This window comes from Bubalus kerabau, chromosome 6 (assembly GCF_029407905.1).
Source record: "Bubalus kerabau isolate K-KA32 ecotype Philippines breed swamp buffalo chromosome 6, PCC_UOA_SB_1v2, whole genome shotgun sequence".
Classification (NCBI taxonomy): domain Eukaryota; kingdom Metazoa; phylum Chordata; class Mammalia; order Artiodactyla; family Bovidae; genus Bubalus; species Bubalus kerabau.
In genome coordinates this window covers 36,199,947-36,223,123 of record NC_073629.1, presented here as the reverse complement: position 1 = coordinate 36,223,123, position 23,177 = coordinate 36,199,947, and the positions used below count along the sequence as shown (strand labels likewise).

Below are 23,177 nucleotides of genomic sequence, written 5' to 3'. Positions count from 1 at the left end.
TGTATCATTCAGGATTAGTGCTGCTAAAGTGTATCATGTAGGGAACTGTTTCCTCTCCCTTTCAAGCCGAAAGTGTTTTTTTAAACTTTGAAAGTGGCTTTTTCTCTAAAAGAGAAAATAGATGTACTGAGTTGTGTTTAACAGCTTTCTGCATAAAAACTTTCTGACAGGACCAAGAAACTACCATTCCACTGTGTAGCGACTTACAAGTTTAGGATGCACACAGCCTTCCAGAGTTGCATTTTTTTTTTTTTAACTCCTCAAAGAGGCACCTCCAGGAAGGGCTCCAGCCACCGAAGCCAAGAGTGCACCCTACCACCTGAGCAAGCACTGAATGAAGGCAGGCGGAATCTGGAGCGAAACTTCTCGTTTCCTGCCGCTGTTGAGAGAGGTTGGACTGGCTCCTTCTCACATGGCTTAAGACGAGCTATAAACACAACCATGAAGCTTGCCAGCTGGCCCCAAACTCAGGGGCTTTCAGGGTAGCCGCTACGTTGTGCTCCCTTTTCCGCCCTTTGGCCAGTGTCATTCCTGTACAGATAACGGTACCGGAACGCCCTCCACTTCCTAGAGTCCTCATTTATGTCATGCTTCCTCTTTCAAGAAAACATGGGGACGAAATGCAAGCAAAAGAACTAAAGGCACAATTACCCCCATCAGCTCCTTCCATGCCTCCCCATCGTTATTAAAAAAGAGCTGGACCAAACTCTTTTTGTTGCGCCCAACACACACACACACACACACACACACACCCCACACACACACACACCCCACACACACACACACACCCCACACCCCCCCCCCCCCAGTAGGTGAAGGGCACCTTAGGACAGCTTGTTCTTTCCCGCCTCACAGAAAGCCTTTAAGAAATCCTCATACCATCTTAGGACACAGGGCTCTGGCATTCAACTAAAGATCTAAACCATGTCAAGCCAAGGTACAAGAAACCGAGGCGGACCGCAGAGCAAAAGGCAGGGCAAACAGAGCGTACCTAGATGTTTGCATTTACACAAAGACATTAGCCGGCTGATTAATGGGAGATGCCGGCTGGAGGCGGAGGCGACCGCGCCGGCCTCGTTACCTGGGACATCTGCGGCCTCAGGTTGATCTCCTTCAGGTTGATGGAGTGCGCCCGGAGGTTGTTGAGCAGCTGGCAGAGCAGGACTCCATCGCGGAGGGTCTGGGCCAGGTCAAACACCTGCGCCGAGTCCCAGGTCACCCGGTGGTTCGCGGGCAGCACCTTGCAGTGGATGAGCCACTGGGCGCATTGCTTCCACGGCTCCATGCCCGACGGCGCCTGGACGCTGCCCGGCCGGGACAGGCAGCGGAGATGCAGCCGCCGCCGTTCCTCCGCTCCGCCGACGCCAGCCGCGGCCGGCCCCTTTTCTGCGACGGTGCGAAGGAGCGAGCGCCGCGGCGGGCGGATCCCGGGCCCCGCGCCGGGCTCGGCTCCGATCCCGGCCCGGGTCCGCCGCCTCCTGGCCGCCGCCGCAGCTAGTCCCGCGCGCTCTTCGTGCGCTACGGCCGGCTCGGCGGCGGCGGTCGCGCACAGGCTTCCGACTTGCGAGCCCGGCGCCGGGCGACTGAGCATGCCCAGCGCGCGGGCCGGTCTCGCTGCCGTCTGCGAGTCCCCAGAGGCGCGGGTGGGAGAGCGCGCGCCGCCCTGGCCCAGGGTCGACGGCCCGAGCGGGGAGGAGAAGGGAGGGGAGCGGGGCAGCAAAGGGGATCCCTGAAGGCGCCCCCGCCCACCACGAGCCCTCAGGTCGGTGGAGCTCGCACAGCCCCAGGCATCCGGAGATCTCCTGCATGGGGAGAGTGTGTCTAAACAGTGTAATTCGGTGGGGGCTTCTATTAAGACCTCCAAAACACAATTTTTAAAGGGTCCGAGAGGAGCGAAGGATTAATTGGGGCATCCGGACTCCCCAAAGAGATGAAAAGAAAAAAAAAAGGCGGCACAGGGCATCTTGAGAACGCAACGCTGAAAGTTACCCCTCACCCCTTCCACCTTCTAAATTCTTTTCCTATAGATAACTCATGTTCCTCAAAGTTGGTTGCTCGTGAGGATGTTTTGCCACAATAAAAGCGTGTATCTGGAGACGCCTGCCGAACCCATCCCTACCCCTCCCCGCAGCTTATTTCAACGCGATGTGTTTTTCACTTATAGATGGTTTCCCTTTCCCGTCTTGGGCTCGGAACTGTTTGGCGTCGCAGTCCCGGCCCTTTTACTAAAAGCACAAAACCTGCGGGAAAGAAATAGGCCTGTGAAACGCCCACCGAGCCACGGCGGCCGCACTGCGCATGCGTCGGCGACGGGCCGGTTTTGAGCGCGTAGAGAACGCCAGTTCTCAGCGGCACGGGTTGGGATAAGTTTTGAGACCTTTCGTAAAAGCTGGAACGTGAACCCAGAAGTCGAGAGCTGGCTGAGCAGTGCATTCGCCTTTCTTAAATTTTGGGGGACTCTTAACTGCCCCCTTTTACTCCTATTGCCCCTCAAAATAAAAACTAGTGTTTAAATTATTTATCATAATTTATTACCATTTGAACTTTTGCACTTCTGCGTAAATGTGGTTCTGGATCTCTTTCGAGATATATTCTTCACATTTTTTAAAATAAAAATAAAATATGAAAACCGGTGGGATTTTAGATCATTTTTTATTTTACTATTATATTTCTGTAGCTCAGATGTTCTATTATGAACCAAATTAATTTTATAAGCAGGTCAAAATGTTATTCTTAAAAGTGTATCTGCTCTGTTAAGGACAAGCACTCCTTTTCCACTAGCCTGTGACAAGCACGGCACACTGCACACTGAGCGTTAAACAATAAATCGGCCTGAGGATTTCCTTTCCTCCCAAGCATCCTTTCCCAGCAACTTCCTCATGTGTTCAAATCAGATTGCATCAACGGTACAGTGTTTCCTAACCTGTAATCTTGGCAAATAAAATAAATAATACAAAAGTTTTTTGCTTCACACCTGAAACTAACACAGCATAGTAAGTCATTTATGCTAAATGTTAAAAATAATTTTTTTAATAAACTTTATATATCATCTTTAGAAACACAATCCAGCACATCTGAATAATTATGTAACAAAAGGTCCGGCATAAGGAGAAATTTAAATTAGAAAGGAAGTTTCATTAAAAAGGAAGAAATAGCTAACAAAAATATAAATTTTGTTTCAGGTAGCATCAGATCAACTTTGGGTGTTTAGGACATTTTCAAAGCCCAAAGTATATGTATCAGGAAGGAGAACTGGGTGTAGAGTCTCAGCACTCCTAGGTTCTAGCAACATGCCCTTTTGAAAATGATCTAATTCCTCCACATCTGTAAAATGGGGAAAATAATATTCAGCTCACTGTCTGGTCATTCGGATCAAATGATACAATGCCTTGCTATTCAAGATGCAGTCTATGGAGCGACAGCATCACCCAGGAGCTTATTAGAAATGTAGACTCTTGGGCCCTACTCCTACACGGAATGAATCAAAGCTTACATTTTAAAAAGACCTCCAGGTGACATATATTTACATTAAAGTCTGAGAACCACTGATACAATGCCTAAGACATGTGATGCCTAACAGTAAGAACTCAATAAGAATTAACTAATAGCTCTTAGGTCACAAAAAGGCAGCAATGACCTAATAAATTCTATTAAACTTTTTATAATCATGTATATTAATATATAAACATATAAACAAATAATATATAAACATATATTACTATACATATGTATATATTAAAAATATGACTTCAAAACATTCATTGTTGTTGTTCAGTTGCCAAGTCATGTCCAGCTCTTTGCGACCCCATGGACTGTAGCCCACCAGGCTCCTCTGTCCACGGGATTCTCCAGGCAAGAATACTGGAGTCAGTTGCCATGCCCCCCTCCAGGGGATCTTCCCAACCCAGGGATCAAACCCAGGTCTCTTAGTCTTCTGCATTGGCAGACAGGTTCTTTACCACTAGCACCACCTGGGAAGGCCGAAATATTAATAATATCTCTGAAATACAGTAAACCAGAGATTGGAGAGAAGAGCGAGAAGAAAATATACTGAAGGCCTAGAAAAGGAGGAGGCTAGTGGAAGTGCAAGGTCCTTCCAGTAAACAAGGAGCTCAGTAGAAAAAGATGAGTCATGTGGGAGACATTAGTATCAGAAATTCGGATGAGAAGAAAAATGGCAATGGGGTTTTTTGAGCTGTCAGTTTTGGTCCGTGAGCTGAGTGATAGAAAACTAAAATCTGTCCGTGACGTCTCCTAGTCAGTTTAGGGCCCCAGTATTCCAATGAAGGCCATTCTTGCACAGGTGACATGAGACTCAGGACTCAGTCGTCCCATTGCCCTGCAAGCTACCTGAGCACCTGAAGCTCGTCCACACGCTACTGAATGCCAGGCCCTCTATTGGGCACTTTACATACATTATCTGCAAGTTAGAGGAAATCACCACCACCACCATCACTGATGAAGAACCAAGATCAAAGGCATTTATCACCTTGCTCCTGGTTACACATCTCAGAAAGAGCCTGAGTTTGGCCTCTACAACTATGCTATTTCTCTTCGAAGCTATTCCCCACTGTAATATTAATAATTAGTGAGTTTAATTACTTGTTTAAATGTCTTTCTCCCCACTAGACTGAAACACCTTGAAGGCAGGAGTGATAACTTATCCCAGAATCAGCCTTTGTGCTTGGCACACCACAAGCACTCAATAAATAATAGTGGAGTAAACAAATGAGCTATGTGGCACCTTTTTACTCCCTGGGCTCTCTCTTCCTGGTAGAGCAAAAAGATTAGGAAGTATTCACCCTGGTGTTCGTTTCACCAGATATCAGGGCCCCATAAAGGGAAGGTCCACTCCTCCTGATAGGGACAGACTAAAAGGATAAAGCAGGTGATTAAGTAGTTAATTCCACTAGGGGATTGTAAATAAAAATATATGGGAGACCCCTGTAAATTAATGGTTACTCAAGAAAGCAAGTTTGCTTAGCAACACAACCATGTAGCAGAGGCAGAAGACATACCCCCAAACAATAAAACAATAGTGGCATGAGACCCACATCCTGCCCAGGGAGCTCAGTAAGTTCATGGTCCCTAGAACATGCTCTCTGCACACATAAAAAACAATAATTTGTAGACCTAGCTTGACCATGTAGAGACAAGAAAATCCCCCTGCTCAACCTGAAGACGGAGAAGGCAATGGCAAGCCACTCCAGTACTCTTGCCTAGAAAATCCCATGGACGGAGGAGCCTGGTAGGCTGCAGTCCATGGGGTCGCTAGGAGTTGAACACGACTGAGCGACTTCACTTTCACTTTTCACTTTCACACAATGGAGAAGGCAATGGCAACCCACTCCAGTATTCTTGCCTGGAGAATCCCAGGGACGGCAGAGCCTGGTAGGCTGCCGTCTATGGGGTCGCACATAGTCGGACACGACTGAAGCAACTTAGCAGCAGCAGCAACCTGAAGAGGGAACTGACGATGGAGGCAGGATGTCTGCCTAAGAAAGACAAAGTATCTCTCCCCCTCCCCACTTTTCCTTTGATTATTAAACTATAGCCCAGTAAGTTCTCGAGTGTAGCATTTCTTGCCCACCCACTTGTAAACCTCACAGGCATCCTATTCTAGTATAATCACTTCTCAGCTATCACTTTGCCTCTTGCTGAATTCTTGTCTCTGTTGAGACATAAAGGACTATGGTACCAGAGCTCTTTAGAGTCCCTAAAATGACACCAAATGGTTTCACTGCCTGTGGGTCTTGCCACTGTTTCTGGACCCTCCCGCAGAGCAGACCTACTCTTCTTCTGCATGGCTCTGAGGTTTGGATCTTTGCCTCGGTGCTATACTTTATAAACAAGTCGGAAATGGGACAGGTGGCTTTTTGAGCTCTAGGAAAGATAAGACAATAAATGATGGATACCACATTCAAGGTCTTGTCCCATGTTCAAAATTACACCATAATCAGAAAAGTAAGGATTAGAGAATTCACTGGTTTATGCCTCAAGCCTAGTGTACCAAATGACTGAAGGAAAGCTGGTAAGAGCCACGTAAATCCACTGCTTGCTAGAATTAGTGCTATCACTCAATCTTTGCCATTTTTTCTTCTTATTCTTTCAACCTAAGTTTAGAAAAGCACTAAGCTATCTACCACCAAGAAATTCAGAAACCCAAATTTATTATTCCTTATTTATTTCTTATTTTATGACGTAAAAGAAGTATGTCATTTTGAAGCTCTAGGAAAGAATTTTTTTAGGAAATAATTTAAGAAGCAAAAATGTAAGTATTGTATACTGCAAACTGAAATACAGCCTGTTAGGTTAATTTTCTTCAACGACAATCAAATGTTGATTGGTTTCACATAAACATTAGGGATGCAGGCTTTAAGTTTCTAGTAATTTGATACTGTTTTCAAAATAAATACCAGAAAGTCATTGTGAAGATAGGATGGTGGTAGAGTGGGACTTCTATAACAATCATTTTTTTAATAAATGTTCTCAAATCAGTGTGAATTTAAAGATTTTTCGGTACAACTGAGCAGGATCTTGTTAGGATCTCAGGATTTTTTCTCTTCTGACATGTTTAAGTCTTGACAATAATAACAACAACAATGACAATAATGGCCCTTTTTCAAAATGTCACTTAGCATCTAACAAAAGAAATTCACTAGAAATAATTTATGGCACAAATAGCTTCCAAAGAAGCAGCTTAAAAAGGAGGGTAAGAACATGACTGTCATTGTGTTACAAGGGATGAGCTAATAGCTAACCAATGTGCAAATAAATGAAATTTATTTCATTTGTAAAATTGTTCCCCCTTTCTCTGTAGGGAAAACACACACACACACACACACACACACACATGTTTAATTCGCCACATTAATTTTCCCTCAGCTGGGTCTTCTCAGAATCTGGTTCACATTAAACATGCTGTACCCCTCAAACCCTGCTTAGACATTCGTCCATTGTCAGACAATAGCTGTGACTCGTGTATACATTATGTTTTAAAGATGACTGAGAAGGGCAAACTTACTGGGAAAAGCTAAATAGTTATGTATTCCTGTGAGCAACTAAAGGCCTTAATCTAATTTGTGAAACACTCCCATTTTATTTGCATGTTGATACAAACAAATTGTGGAAGAAGGTGAATGTTAAAATCCATAGGGAAACTTTTGTGGGAAGTCCTTGCTGCTCCTGTTTCCACAGAATTCTATGCATATCTCAAACATTATACTAAGTTCCTTGTAGAAAAATTCTCTCTCTGACACCAAAACCACCACCATCTTCCCTGTACCCCTACTATGACCTTACTGTGGGCTCCTTGGGAACAGAGATTGTAACTAATTCATGTCACATCTCCAATGTCTAGCACCTAGTAGGAGATAAAGGGAGGGACGGAGGGATAAATGAAATGAAGAAGATGCAAATCATGGGATGACAGTAATCCTGAGAGAGAAGAGGAGCAAGGCTTAAGTTCCCGTTACCGTTTCCACATTTCACTAAAATTTATTCCTACCACCAACAGTGTCCTTAGGAAAATAAAGCAATGCTGCCAGACTGATTGGCTTTATCCACATGAAGAAAGTGCAGGAGTTTTAAAAAGCCAACTGATTTTCATTTAAATTTTCTTTAACAATTGAAATCCATTATAAAAAATAATAATAATAATAATTGAGCTTGCCTGGTGGCTCAGACGGTAAAGAATCTGCCTGTAATGCAGGAGACCTGGGTTCAGTCCCTGGATTGGGAATATCCCTGGGAGGAGGGCTGGCAACCCACTCGAGTATTCTTGCCTGGAGAATCCCCACAGAGGAGCCTGGCGGGCTACAGTCTACGGGGTCGCAGAGTCAGACATGACAGAGCGACTAAGCACATCGCAAAATTGGGAACTGCCTGGAAAAGGTAACATTTAGTTCAGTTGATACCTCATGTCTAAGACAGTGACAGCAACAGCTGTTATTTGTTGAGAGCTTATTGTGAGCACTAACAGGCAGCTATTGAACTTTCTACGCATACTTTTATTTGATTCACATAACCTCTCTGAGTAAGTACAATTATTTTCCTCATTTTATGGATGAGGAAACTGAGACTAAGAAAACTCAGTTAGCTTTCCTAAATGCAAGCAGCTGGTAAGCAGCAGAACCAGCACTGAAGCCCAAACATCCTAATGCCAAGATCTACCTGAGAGCCACACAACCACACGTGATGCCGCTCTGCCTCCCTGGAGATTTAGAGAGAGAGATTCCCAAGAGCAGACTGCAATGGGATGACTTTACATAAGCAGCTTTAAATGCTACACACCTGTGCAAGTTTATGAATAAATACTGTTTTAATATTTCCATGAATGACATTCCCCCCTACTGCTGTTCACCTATCAGGAAAAGAATCTAAATCTGTTTGGTAAAGCAATATTGTTTTAACTCTTTATTTTTAAATATTCATTTTAAAGGGGTTTCCCTGGTGGGTTAGTCAGTAAAGAATCCACCTGCAATGCAGGAGATCCGTGTTCGATCCCTGGGTCAGGAAGATGCCCTGGAGAAGGAAATGGCAACATACTCCAGTATTCTTGCCTGCAGAATTCCACAAATAGAAGAGCCTGGTGGGCTGCAGTCCACAGGGTCACAAGAGTCAGACACAACGTAAAGACAAAACCACCACCATTCCATTAAAAAATGTTTTTAATGTTAAGCATTCCAGTTATTCCTGTCTTTATAACCCTTTTGTTTTATTTTGTTGTGTCTTGTTATGTTTCAGACTAACACGAGGTTTTGAAATGGTGTGCTTTAGAAATCTTGCGGGTATCTTTTTTGATCATTAGACTCATTCTGACAACATGGAAGTGATTTCATAAAAAATGTAAACCCGCTTTTCTGGGAAGTGACAGGAGAAATCTAAAAAGCACCAGAATGGAAACCATGTGCCTCATTCACCTTCCACCTGTGCACACACAGGCAGAAAGGCACTCACATTCCTGTATTTGTAGACCATTTAGGTTCCATCCTGTCACTGTGGCGTTAGGTTCCCTGTAAAATCTTAACCGGGTGTTTATTGCTCAGACAAACGCAACAGGGAGACACTGGCGGCACTGAAAGAAGACTGTGCGTATCTGGCCCGAATGAAAACACAGTGATCATTTCTGTTTCAGGCCGTTTGGTTTGTTGCTGGCTGTAACTTTTAAGTTGTTCTTACAGAAATTTCCTAGATTTTTGAAATAACTCATGTGTTCTGCTAGCTTGGTTTCCCTCCTCCCCTCCACTGACATTTTTCAGGAACTAAAATTCGGGGCTTTTTAGTTCAGAGTACAGTGTTAGGGTGTAAGAAAGAGGTGAGTCTACAGAGGGTGGTTCTGAGAGAACAGGAATAATTTAGATTATTTTAGAGAGCGAAGAGGATGAAATTGGTAGACCTGAAGAAAATAGGATAGTTACTTTTTATACACACACACACACACACACACACATATGTAGGAGAAGGAAATGGCAACCCACTCCAGTATTCTTGCCTGGAAATCCCATGGATAGAGGAGCCTGGTGGGCTGCAGTCCACACAGTTACAAAGAGTCAGACACGTCTATACATACATACATATATGTATATATGTGGGCTACAGTCCACACATACATATACACATATACATACATATATGTATATATGTGGGCTACAGTCCACACAGTTGCAGAGTCAGACACAACTGAGCAACTTTCACTTCACTGTCTATAGTGAGTGAAGTGAAAGTCGCTCAGTCTATACATACATACGTGTATATATACATACTCACTATATATACACACACACACACACATTCTATATATACACATAATACATATATATGTGTGTGTGTGTATATACATATTCTCCCCCCTTTGGCTGCACCACACAGCATGTGGGATCTTACTTCCCTAACCCACACCCTCTACATCAGAATGGGGATTCTTAACCACTAGACCACCAGGGAAGTCCTTACTTTTTGTACATTTTAAATGTCATTACAACATATGAAGAACAATCATTTCAAAAAAGGGAGAGGGGGAGGTTATTATCCATTAAAAATAAATCTGTCAATATATCAAATCTGATTTACCTACTGCATGAAATAAATACTTAGCATTTTCTAAGTGCAAACTCTGTTGAATTTTATGTGAGGTTACAGAATAAAAGTGACACAGGATTCTATCCTAAATCTCTGAAAAGTTAGCCAACACTACAAGGCAAGGATATGGAAGACGGCACAAAGACCTCAGATTTTTCTGTATGGTGCAGTTTTTATATTGAATGTCAACTGCTTATAGAGGTTGAAACTAGAGGAAACTTATGAACAGCACTGAATAGAAGGATTGCTAGATAAAACAAACATACACCTTTTTCTTGATGTCTGCCATAGGCCTAGAAGAGCAGCCAGCTAAATGAAGTCTATTATCTTCTAGAGTCCTGATATCTCCACATTCATGTCCCTTTCCCTCTGTCTCCTTAATCACTTTAATTATCAGGAACCAGGAATAGCTTCTGGGTGCCCCCAGGCCCAAAAATGTTCACACTGATGCCATTCGAAGAAGCAAAAAGAGTTGACAGCGTTAATTAAAAACCCCTAAATGCTGAAAATTCTAATGGAGGTAAATCATAACAAAACCCCCATCCTCCTGTACCAGCACAAATCTCCCAAGCTATCCCGCTTCAGCACTGAATGGTTCAGCTTTCTCACGATACAATGGGAGAGGGCCTGCTCCTGGCTGCTAGGAAAGACAGGTGATCAATACCAGCACGAGGGCTGTGGTCACCCAGCCTCTCTTCCTCCCACTGATGGGGAATTGAGTTACTTGAATCAAAGTGAATGAGATTTTACTGCTGACTGTCTATCAATGCCTTTCATTTTGATCTCTTATTTGAAAGTGCCTGGGAAGATGTGGCCACTGGCTGAAATTTCTCTTTACAGCAGCATGCTGTGATCTGCATGTGGATGGTGGATAACTGCGGCCCCACATCTCCATTGAAGTTACCAGTTGAATTTTTAAGGAGATGGATGCTGCTGACCTAAAGCCAGTGGGTCTCCAGCACTAGAACGAGGATGAACAGAAAGGTCTTTCCTCACTATGGCATCCGGTTCAGACGTTTTATGGCAGATACCTGCCTCATCATTGCTTTTCCATTCTCATAACATCTCTCACATTTGGAGATTAAAAGTTCTTTAGTAACACCTTCCGGAGTGTATACAAAAGTGGCAGTAGTTTATAGATTAAAAAGTGTTTATCTTTAAAGAACCAGAAACTGGTATCAGTGAGGAAAAGATTCATACATCTTTTACATTATAATCTAATTATTTTCAAAGTCAGCTTTAACTACCCTTTTCCACTTCTCTGAATTTAAAGACAGAGATAATATCTTGCTGTTTACAAAAACAGATTCAAAGGAGACACAAGTTTAAAGATGTTGCCTGTGTGTGATCTGTTTTTCCCCTCTAGATTTTCTACCCAAAAGTTCTCCACAATATTCTCCGACTCTGCAGATACACTGGAGACAATCCAAGCCCTGAATTCCACTTTTTCAAAGGATCTTTCAGGAACGAGCTAAGCAGTGGTCCGTCTGCAGCTGGATCAAAAACTAAACTGGCATCTCATTCAAGTTACACACTGTGGCAAAGTTACACACGGAGAGCAGCTGTTAAAGTAGCATTGCCTGTGGGTTCAGTTCCTCCATCAGCCGTGCAAGCTTCGCTATGCTCCGTGGTCACAAAACGTGGTTCTCAACAAAGCCAGAGCTGCACCGGATGCATGTGATGAGTGAGTGGCAGGATCCAGCTAGGTTGAAGCATCTCCCTCTGCCCACGTCAGACTCTTGCAAGCCCAGGTAAAGGCCTCCTCCTTGGGAGGTCCTTCCCTGATAATGAAAGAAAACCTCATCCTTGCCTCACCACCACCGCCATTTACCCTTCCCCACCTGTGTTATTTCTACCTTGTCTTATAGTAGTCCTTAAGAGGAGTCCTTAAGGAAAGACAGTGTCTAGATCATCCAGGAATTTCCAAAACTCACTATTTATTGAATGAATGAATAAATGAATGAGTGGCCTAAGACCTATTCCTATAGACAATACTGCCTCTAGTCATAAGCTACAAAAAGTTTGCATATGATTTCCAGCATTCTTGTGCATATTTAACCTTCTGTTGCCTAGGTTTTACATTGTTTAACAGTTTTCTCTAAAAAAAAAAAAAAATTGGATAAGAGTATAAGAAGCAGTCTAAGCAGTGTAAGAAGGCGTGAAGAGAAAGTTTTAGGAAGTAGTGGTGGCTGAAGACAGAGGACAAATATAGCCTAGAAATGAGCCATCCAATTAAAAAGCAAAACTACTCCAAAAGTGCTAAAGAAGACAAAATATTTAATGCAACTCTGGTGGTAAATGTTATCTATTTACTTAAGCAATTATTATAAACAAAAATGTCATTAAAATAAAGATATGTCTAATAGAAGTCTCAGAATTTTTTTCAATAAACCTAAATCATACTTTGCCTAGAAAGTGTTGTTTTTCAAAGTGATTTTCTCCATAATATCTGAACTATACAAAATTTGTGTGAGAGAGATAAGCCCTTCCAGCTGTGAAATTAGCTTAGTCACTAGCCTAGTGAGCCCATCCATGAAATACCCTGGTTATTGGCAATTTGTCATCTCTGAGCTCTTTAAATTAAATGTGGTTACAGTTCATTCCCAGAAGAGGTCAAATCTCTTAGCAGAACTTAAAAAAAAAAAAAAAGAGGATGTGTCAGTACTATCCTTAATCAAATTCTTTCACTTTTTAAATTCTTTTTTACTCTTGGCCTTGATTACCTAAATTCATCTTCAGGGTTATAAATGATCATTGGCCATTTATCAGAGCAGGAGTCTCTCTTGAAGGGTGTAGGCATCTGTAAATTTAAACATATACTGGGCTTCGATTTTGAGCCAGGAGCTGAACTACATGCTTTTACACATCTTATTTCACACACAATAGACCTGTGGAGATTTTGTGTCCCGATTTTACAGGTTAGAAAGAAGATTCCGAGAGGTAAAACAATGTTTATATCAATCTGCTATTAAAAAAAAAAAAATGCCCGTGGCAGATTCATGTTGATGTATGACAAAACCAATACAATATTGTAAAGTAATTAGCCTCCAATTAAAATAAATAAATTTATATTAAAACACACACACATAAACAAGATTCCTGAGTCTACCTCAAGCCACTAAATCAGAATGTATGAGGTCAACATAGGAATCTATTTAATCAAAAATTTTGCATTTTTTTAAACTAGTGCTCTAGAATGAGGATGATGACCTTTTATTATGAAAATGTTCAAACTTAGAAGTAGAAAGAACTTTTATTAAATCCTCATGCACCCATCATCCAATTTCAACAGTTATCAACACCAAAGGAGTGGGTATCTTTTTAATTGTTCAGACTTTGCCCTGTGATGCTATAATTTCTATGTTCATTGAATGAAATATCCAGGTGGTCCTTTAAAATAAAATTTGAGAACCAGTGGGGTTTCATGACCTTCTCATTGTCACTTAGCCGGGGAGCAGCAGAACTGAGAAGCAAATCTAAATGATACAACTTCAAATAGTGTTTGCTTTCCTCCATTAAACCATAGCTGGTATGCATCAAGTCCCTAAATATTTCTCGACCTCCTCTATACTCCTATAGCAATAGATTGAGGACTAAAACATGTCTAAAGAAATAAATACATATTATTGGTTTTAAAATATGTATAGTGGAGAAGATTAAATAGACATACTTAACAGTTAAATTATATTTCAAAATGTTCTGTAACCAAAAATAATGATGTAGATAATAAGCACATTAACATATCAGAAAATAGAAGATCAAAGAAGAATGAAATCATTTAAAAGTCTTCACAGAAGAGATTAAGACTTGATCTGAACATTTAGCAAGAAAAGACTTTACAAGTAAAGAGTAACATGTGAAAAACACAGCATTCAAAAAAAAAACAAATTATTTTTGGAGGACTAAGGAATAAAAAAAAAAAAAAGGCTGGCTGGACCAGAGAGATCACATCAGGAAGTTGTCCTGGATTGTCTGAGCAGCCGGATCACGGAGGTTCTCAAAGGTGAGACAGAACAGAGGTAACAGGAAGCCACTGAGAATTTTTGAATAGGAGAGAAATACGATCAAAGTGATAATTCAGAAAGAAAACTCCAGCCACAGTATGTTTGGAAAAGATAAACTTGGGAGTTCGAGGTGACCAGAGAAGAAGTTATTGCACTGAATCAGGCACAAGATGAAAAGGATCAAGACTTGAGAGATGGCTATGGAGCATTTTATGGAGTCAGCAGAACTTGGTGGGGATAACAGGGAGGCAAGAGTTAAGAATGAGATTTTGTAACTGAGTCATTTAGAAGAACTAAGAAATATCAGAATGAGTTTTACTGAAGACATCAGAGATAGGATATTACTGTTTGGTTCAGAATGAGGGTGGGAAGGCTAGGGTTGACCGTAGGGAATGGTTGAAACAGTGATAAATAGGAAATCAAAGGAAAGGCTCATTGGAAACCAATAGTGAGATTCAGGGATCTGCTCAGAGTGAGGGAACAAGAGGAAAAGAAGAGCCAGAGAAGAAATGGTTAGTGGCACTATGGACATCCCAGTGACCTGGCACTGAATTACCCCAGTCCTGATGGGTGCCCACCAGAGCACTACTTCAACTTAGTCCCTGTGTGGATGCCCTTTATAAAACTGCCCCTGACTGATCCTAAACAGGTAGAAAGCCCTGCCATATAGTTTCTGTAGTGACTTCCAGATAATCAAGCTAGGGTCAACCCTCATTCAATATATCTGACTTATAGAGCATTAAAAATACCTTTTAAAACTTGGACTATAGAGGATAAAATGAATTACAAGGTAATCAAAGCAGCTCCATGGTAAACTATACATGTATCATAAAATATTCATTTTGGGCCTAGTCCATAGGTGTCTTAAGAGCTTCCCTCGTGGCTCAGACGGTAAAGAATCTGCCCATAATGCGAGAAACCCAGATTTGGTTCTTGGATCTGGAAGATCCCCTGGAGAAGGGAATGGCTACCCGCTCCAGTATTCCTGCCTGGAGAATTCCATGGACAGAGGAACCTGGTGGGTTTCAGTCCAAGGAGTTGAAAAAAGTCAGACATGACTGAATGACTAACATACATAGGCATCTTACAGGTTGGTCTTGTTGGGATGTAATCCCTCCTCCTTGAGGGATTAGGAGCTCTACCTATCCTAGGTAGCTAGAGGCAGGTCCCAATTCTGCTTTAGGGGTTTATTTTACTTACCTGAGTCCATGTGTTCCCTTCTAGAAATCCAAAATGGTCTGTGACAACTAACAATTGACTATAAAATAAGTACTTATTGATCATGATCTTCACAACACTATGAGATTAGAAATCAATTATGGCTAAACAAAAATTTTAAAAACCCATGAGATGCAGCAGGGGAAAAAAAAAAAGAAAAAGCAGCAGCAGCAGCAGCTTATAGCAATACAATCCTACCTCAGGAAACAAGAAAAATTTCAAATAAACAACCTAATCTTACACCTAAAACAACTAGAGAAAGAAGAAAACCCAAAGCCCAAAGTTAGTAGAAGGAAAGAAATCATAAAGATCGGAGGAGAAATAAATGAAAGAGAAGCGAAGAAAACAAAGCAAAAATCAGTGAAACTAAAAGTGGGATCAGTGAGGAAATAAATGAAATTGATAAACCTTTGGCCAGACTCATCAAGACCAAAAAAAAAGGACTCAAAATAAAATTTAAAATGAAAACATAGAAGTTACAAATGATACCACAGAAATATAAAAGATCAAAAGAGAATACTAAAAGCAACTTATGCAATAAAATGGGCAACTTGGAAGAAATGGACAAATCCTTAGAAAAGGAGAATCTTCCAAGAATGAACCAGGAAGAAACAGAAAATATGAACAGACCAATCACAACTAATGAAATTGAAACTGTTATTAAAAATCTTCCTACAAACAAAAGTCCAGGATCAGATGGCTTCAGGCTTCAGATGGAATCAGATGAATTCTATCAAACATTTAAAGAAGCACTAACACCCATCCTTATCAAACTCTTCCAAAAAATTGCAGAGGGAGGAACCCTCCAAAACTCATTCTATGAGGCCACTTATCACCCTAATACCAATATCAGACAAAGACATCACAAAAAAAGAAAATTATAAGTCAATATCACTTATGAACATAGATGCAAAAATCCTCAACAAAATGCTAGCAAACAGAATCCAAGAGCATATTAAAAGGATCATATGCCATGATCAAGTGAGATTTATCCCAGGCTTGCAAATATTCTTCAATGTACACAAATCAATGTGACACACCATATTAACTGAATAATAAAAATAAATAAAAAATAAAAATAAATAATAAAATAAAATATATTATATTATATTATAATATTATATATAATAATATATATGATATATATAATATATGATATATATAATATATGATATAAATATTATAAATAATATAATATATAATAAATAAATATAAAAATATATAATAAATTATATATAAAATAAAATAAAATATATAATATAAAATAATAAATAATAGAAATAAATAAAAATAAAAATAAATAAATAAATAAAAACTGAATAATAAAAATCATATGATCATCTCAATAAATCCAGAAAAAGCTTTTGACAAAATTCAACACTCATTTATGATAATAAAAAAAAAACTCTCCAGAAAGCAGGCACAGAAGGAACCAACCTCAACATAATAAAGGCCACGTACTAAAAACCCATAGCAAACATCATTCTTGGTGGTGAGAAACTGAAAGCATTTCCTCTCAGATCAGTAAAAGACAATGATATCCACTCTTGCCACTGTTATCCAACATTGTTTTGGAAATCACAGCCATGGCAATCAGAGAATAAAAAGAAATGAAAAGAATTCAAATTAGAAAAGAAATAACATTATCACTGTTTGGAGATGGCATGATACTATACATAGAAAATCCTAAAGATGTCACCAGAAAACTACTAGAACCAATCAATGAACTAGGTAAAGTTGCAGGATACAAAATTAATACAAATAAATCTCTTGCAACAAAAGACCAGAAAAATAAATTCAGGAAACAATCCCATTTACAATTGCAACAAAAAGAATAAAATACCTAGGAATAAACCTACCTAAGGAGGCAAAAGACCTGCATTTAGAAAACTGTAAGATACTGATGAAACAAATGAAAGACGACACAAACAGATGAAGAGATATACCATGTTCTTGGACTGGAATAATCAATGTTGTGAAAATGATGATACTACCCAAAGCAATCTACAGATTCAATGTAGTCCCTATTGATCATGACCTTTTCTAATGCTCACAATTCGGTGGCAAAGACAGACAAAATCTTTATCTTCATGGAGTTTACAGTCTCCCTCTGACTTTGCTCAGTGACTAATGATTTATGAGTATTCTCATCCAAAATAAAGCAAACTGTTTCTAACTGTGTCGATTGTATGTGCTATCTCTGCCATTGCCTTTTTGGTTATGTGCACATTTGGACTCTGGTTTCACATTTGAACTCAAAGCTGTATCTTCTTGTCTACCTGCCAAGAATACCATCAGACCTTCTGATTTCAAAGGCATCCGTATTCAGTTATATTGCAAGGGGTCAGTAGTTGATCTGGCTTCCCAGGTGGCTAAGTGGCAAAGGATCTGCCTGCTAATGAAGGAGATGTGGGTTCACTCCATGAATTGGGAAGATTCCCCTTCCCCTGGAGAGGAAATGGCAACCCACTCAAGTATTCTTGCCTGGGAAATCCTGTGGACAGAGGAGCCTGGTGTGCTACAGTCCATAGGGTCACAAAGAGTTGAACATGACTTAGTGACTAAACAATTACATCACATCCCCAGTCCCCTGAGCGGCTGCTCTTTCTGCTGAAACTGAAGGTACCAACTACTCCCTGATCTTCCATTGCTATTACACTTCTGTATTCAATCCTCATTTCCAAGTCCCTGTGACCCATGTGGTTCTCATTCTGTCACCTGCTGGGAACAAATAGTCTGGCTCTCTGAGGCCTCAGTATGGTGCTACTAGGAAGAGCAACACCCTCCACTCTAGAAACAGCCTTCCCCCATTTGTACCTCTTTCTAAACCCTTTGTAAATCCTGAGCCCATAGAAGGAATTTTTTTTTTCTTCTTTTTTCTTTTTTTTTTTTTAAATTTTATTTTATTTTTAAACTTTACATAATTGTATTAGTTTTGCCAAATATCAAAATGAATCCGCCACAGGTATACATGTGTTCTCCATCCTGAACCCTCCTCCCTCCTCCCTCCCCATTCCATCCCTCTGGGTCGTCCCAGTGCACCAGCCCCAAGCATCCAGTATCATGCCTTGAACCTGGACTGGCAACTCGTTTCATATATGATATTTTACATGTTTCAATGCCATTCTCCCAAGGAATTTTAAAATCAATGATTCTGACCACAAGAAACAGAAAAAAGTCTTTCTTTCTTTCCTCCAACATCCAAGTTGCATTGTATCTCAGAAATTAAGACAGAAGGAAATTTCAAGAAGGATGGGGTGTGAGACTCAGAGAACTGGGCTTGCTGGTTCCAGCTTCACTTTTCCGCCCATTTATTAAAAGCTAGAGCAAATACTTTTTTAGGCTCCTTTAGAAAACCAAACAAATTTTGTCATTTTTGTCACTTTTCCTGGATTTAATTTATCCAAGAAAATTGGTTTTTTCAAGAAAAATGCAGTGCTTAAAAGAATATCTATTTAGCAGATTCAAAGGACAATATATAGAAAATCTATCAACAAGAAAGTCCTACAGTATAGTACTGGGAATTATGTTCAGTATGTTGTAACAAACAATAAACTAATGGAAAAAATCTGAAAAAGAATATATATATATATATATATATATATATATAAAACTGAATTACTTTGCTGTATACCTGAAGCTAATACAGCACTGTAAATCAACTACAGTGTTAGTAGATCAGTGGTGCCCAGCTCTCTGTGATCCCATGGACTGTAACCTGCCAGGCTCCTCTGTCCATAGAATTCTCCTGGCAAGAATACTGGAGTGGATAGCCAGCCATTCCCTTCTCCAGGGGATCTTCCTGATCCAGGGATTGAACCCAGGTCTCCTGCATTGCAGGCAGATTCTTTGCCATCTAAGCCACCAGTGAAGCCCAAAATCAACTATGCTTCAATTAATAAATAATTTTTATAAAAAATATTGCATGTCTACCTGGCCTTGTTAATACATTAAAAGAGAATGTTTCACTTCAGCGAGAATGCGTCTTCAATCATATACTTTTAGAAACAAGATTTCCATTTTTTTCTAATCATAAATGATTAGAATATTTCACCACAAATATTGTCACCACTCATTTAGGGTAGCTTCCCTGTAGAGTTATCTACTCATTCTTTTATTTTCTTCTAAACAACATTCACTATAAAAATATAGAGTTTTTCTAATTAATAAATGTTAAATAAATCCTGAAAAAAAAGAATATTGTTTTATGCTGCAAAAATAATAGGACTAACATCCAAGTTAAATAATTCTCAGATAGATGTTTCAAAGGGACCACTGTGTCAAGTGGCACCCATGAAAAGTAAATGGTTTGCTTTACTAAGGCTCCTAAGGGAGAAAGATTGTCCACAGACATGAGGTTCATCATTGGAAGTAAACACTGTTCTATAGCTGAAGCTTTGTTCTTTTTCTGAGTTTTAAGGAGACTCAGAAGCTTAAATCTTTTATTAAAAATGTATAAGGCAATTGTTACTATCTTATTTCATTTTCAGTTTTCTTTTTCTCTTATCTTTCATGAATTTTGTATGATGAGGAAACAATTTCTCTGCTATTAAAAAATGCTTTTAACAAGAGAGAGATGTTAGCTATAATAGGAAGGGATCAAATGATGGATTTAATTTCAGTGTAGAAAGGAGAGTTTTCCTCAATGGTCAAGAAAAGAAAAGTAAGACATTTTAATACACAATCAATTTTGTAGTTCTCATGGCTTCACAACAGTTAGGCTCCCATCAAACACATATTTTCATGTAAGAACTTCAGAGCATGAGGTAAAAAAGATTTTTTTCTTCCCATAGAGAAATAACAGTGCCCAAATTCCCAACAACACATGCTGAATGAAAGCTTTCATGTTAATATGGATTAACTTATCCTGACTTATTTTAGCACAGAATTTGTAACTTCAATTAAACATGGAATACATATTCAATTATAAAGTATTTTAAGCCCTGAGGCTTCTAGTAGAAGTAATAAATTAATCCTGTAGAACCAAATTACACATTCCTATCTTCTATTTCAAAAGATAAAATGTATCAGAAATTCAACAGAGGATTATGAAGAATTATCGGGATATAGAGAAAATCATTCATTAACATACTCTAAATAAAAGTGAATTTTGCAGTTTCTAGATGAATAGTTACCAATTCTTAATAAAATTAATGTCAATTCTTAATAAAATTACATGCATAATATCTAAAGTTCTGAATCTCTGGGAATGAAAAATGCTCTTCCTTCAAAGTAAGCTGGTTTCGAGCAATAGCCCATCCAAACCTACTAACTTTTGAGAGCGAACTTTAACACAGTTGACATTCTTTTTCTACATTCAGAGAAATTGTAGACTCAAAATCATCATCTGCACCCTATTTCTGCCTTCCCCACCAAGAACTGATCCAGTAAACTTCTGCCAAAATGACTCTTCTCAATTTTCCATTTCAGTCACACAGCTGGTTATGACTTAAGAAAGCATGGTACTGAATGTTTCATGTGCCTCCCCACACATACACCCCATTCACGTGGCATCTAGTTATCAAAGCAATGTTGTAAATTCTAGCAAGTGTCAGCCAATAATATGTGGAAGTTCAATACCATTGTAACACTAGACCAAAGGCAGAGAATTAGGGTTCTAACACTAACTGCCCCACATCTGCCTATGTGACCTGAGATAGTCTGGTTTTCTTTGACCTAGTAATTAAGTGAGTTGCTGCTGCTACGTCGCTTTAGTCGTGTCTGACTGTGCAACCCCATAGATGGCAGCCCACCAGGCTTCCCGTCCCTGGGATTCTCCAGGCAAGAACACTGGAATGGGTTGCCATTTCCTTCTCCAATGCATGAAAGTGAAAAGTGAAAGTGAAGTCGCTCAGTCGTGTCTGACTCTAGTGACCCCATGGACTGCAGCCTACCAGGCTCCTCCATCCATGGGATTTTCTAGGCAAGAGTACTGGAGTGGGATGCCATTGCCTTCTCCGAATTAAGTGAGTAGGACTAGATTATTTCTAAATTTGCTTCCAACTGAAAATTCTGATTCTTAAGGTACCCACATTCTTTCCCAGTCCATCAGACTCAAAAATATGAGATTTAACTACATCATTTTCATCTAAGCTATCATCAAGCACCTTTTTTTGATTGGTTGGCTTTTCATCTCATTTGGACCATAGGCATGATCCATAACCTTGTTAATTCATTCTCCCCTTGGTACATATCCACTTCTCAACATCTTTCCTAACTATGAATATTCAGGGGTTCCCTATAGCCTATTAGAGATTCTTCATAAGAGATGACAATATGATACATTTTGAGAAATAATTTGGCTCCAATTCATCAATCAAACCTTATTCTCCAATACAGTAGAGACACAGGTTCTTTTCCCTCCGGCCTCTTATTTGCCATGGTGTCTCGTCTTGAAACTACTCCATTCTGACACCCAAAGCTAGCCAGTTATAATTCATATAAAATATGTGTAAATTCCTACATATATTCAAAATTCTTTATTCAAGTACTCAAGACCTGCTGCCTTCAACTAGAGAGAGGCAGCATAGCACAGTGGTTTTAACTGCCTTTGCTGAGGTCGCCTAGATCCAACTCCTGGATCTGCCACTCGCTAATTCTGCCACTTTGAATATGTGAAACAACCTCTCTGTACTTTGGTCCATACAGTGGGGACATATTAACACCTGTGGATTGAATTGTGGTGAGGTTAACAAGTTAATATATATAAGCACCTGGAATAGTGACAGTAGATAGCCTAAAAGTGTTGGTGACCACTATCACACCAGCCCTCTGTAGCACGCTTGGTCAGGAACATGTATTTAGGCATATATATATACATATAAAATTGGGGTGTAGTTGCCTTACAGTGTTATGTCAATTTCTTCAGCTGTACAATGAAGTGAATCAAATATATGTATGATATATCCCCTCCCTTGTGAGCCTCCCTCCCACCCCACTCCCATCCATCCATTCAGATCATCACAGAGCACCAGACTGAGCCCCCTGCTCTATATGGTAGGTTCCCACTAGCTATCTGTTTTACACATGGCAGTGCATATATAAGCACATATATTTAAACTGTCATCTGCTGCTCATTTCTATTTCTCTTGACTAAGGGGAAGACTTCCCTTGGTGGTCCAATGACTGAGACTCTGTGCTCCCAATGCAGTGGGCCTGGGTTTGATTTATGGTCAGGGAACTAGATTCCACATGCCACAGCTAAGACCCAGTGCAGCTAAATAAATAAACACTTTTAAAAAGAGAGAGAGAGAAGAGGAGAACAAGAGTGATGCCGTTCTCTCCATGGGCACAGAGTGCTGTTCAAACTTCCGGTATCCACAACCAGAGTGAGAACTATGAATCTATAGAGGAAAGCTATAATGATGATTAAAGGGTTGAAAAATGATGATTATAAGGAAAGACTAAAGAGCCAGAACTAGTCATCCCCAAAAGAACGTTAAAGGTTATTTAAATAAAAGCCTTTAGAATACAAAGGGCCCTTGAAAGCCCGCTGGGAATTGTTTACTGTCCATTTTCAACTTCCATTTATTTCCTCCTCCCTTTCCCTCCCCATGATTGTGTTCCTGCCATGTCTCATTCTGTTCCTTTTCCCTGGCTTACCTCAATCATGCGCCAGACACTCATATACATCATGTTCACTACTACTCTGGAAGAGGGATTTTATCAAGCTTTTTATTGAAGCTTTGATGATTAAATAGATTGCCCGCTGTCACACAACTGATCCAGTAAGTAGCAGAACCAGAATTCAAATCAGACTCTGATGCTAACAGCCAAGATCAGCCCATGACACATGGCATCACTGCTATTTCCCCTTAGACTTCCTTATGCCTTATGCCCATCTCTCCTCCCAACTCTTTCTGCTTTGCACATTAA

The 23,177-nt window shown here is 40.0% G+C and overlaps 1 protein-coding gene across 18 annotated transcripts in view; it reads right to left on the bottom strand.

Moving 5' to 3' along the window:
* Positions 1-23,177, bottom strand: part of VAV3 (vav guanine nucleotide exchange factor 3) — a 645,240-nt gene that overhangs the window by 432,446 nt on the left and 189,617 nt on the right. For 2 of the 18 annotated variants that reach the window (XM_055584914.1, XM_055584915.1), the window contains exon 1: positions 1,082-1,570. The exons of 7 other annotated variants lie outside the window; for them this stretch is intronic. In XM_055584914.1, coding sequence (XP_055440889.1) covers positions 1,082-1,285 — 204 coding nt within the window. In that variant the 5' untranslated portion in view covers positions 1,286-1,570. Of the gene's footprint in view, positions 1-823; positions 848-879; positions 1,576-23,177 lie in introns of those variants that run through there. 9 more of the 18 variants (XM_055584932.1, XM_055584923.1, XM_055584913.1 and 6 more) reach the window with 8 other exon arrangements.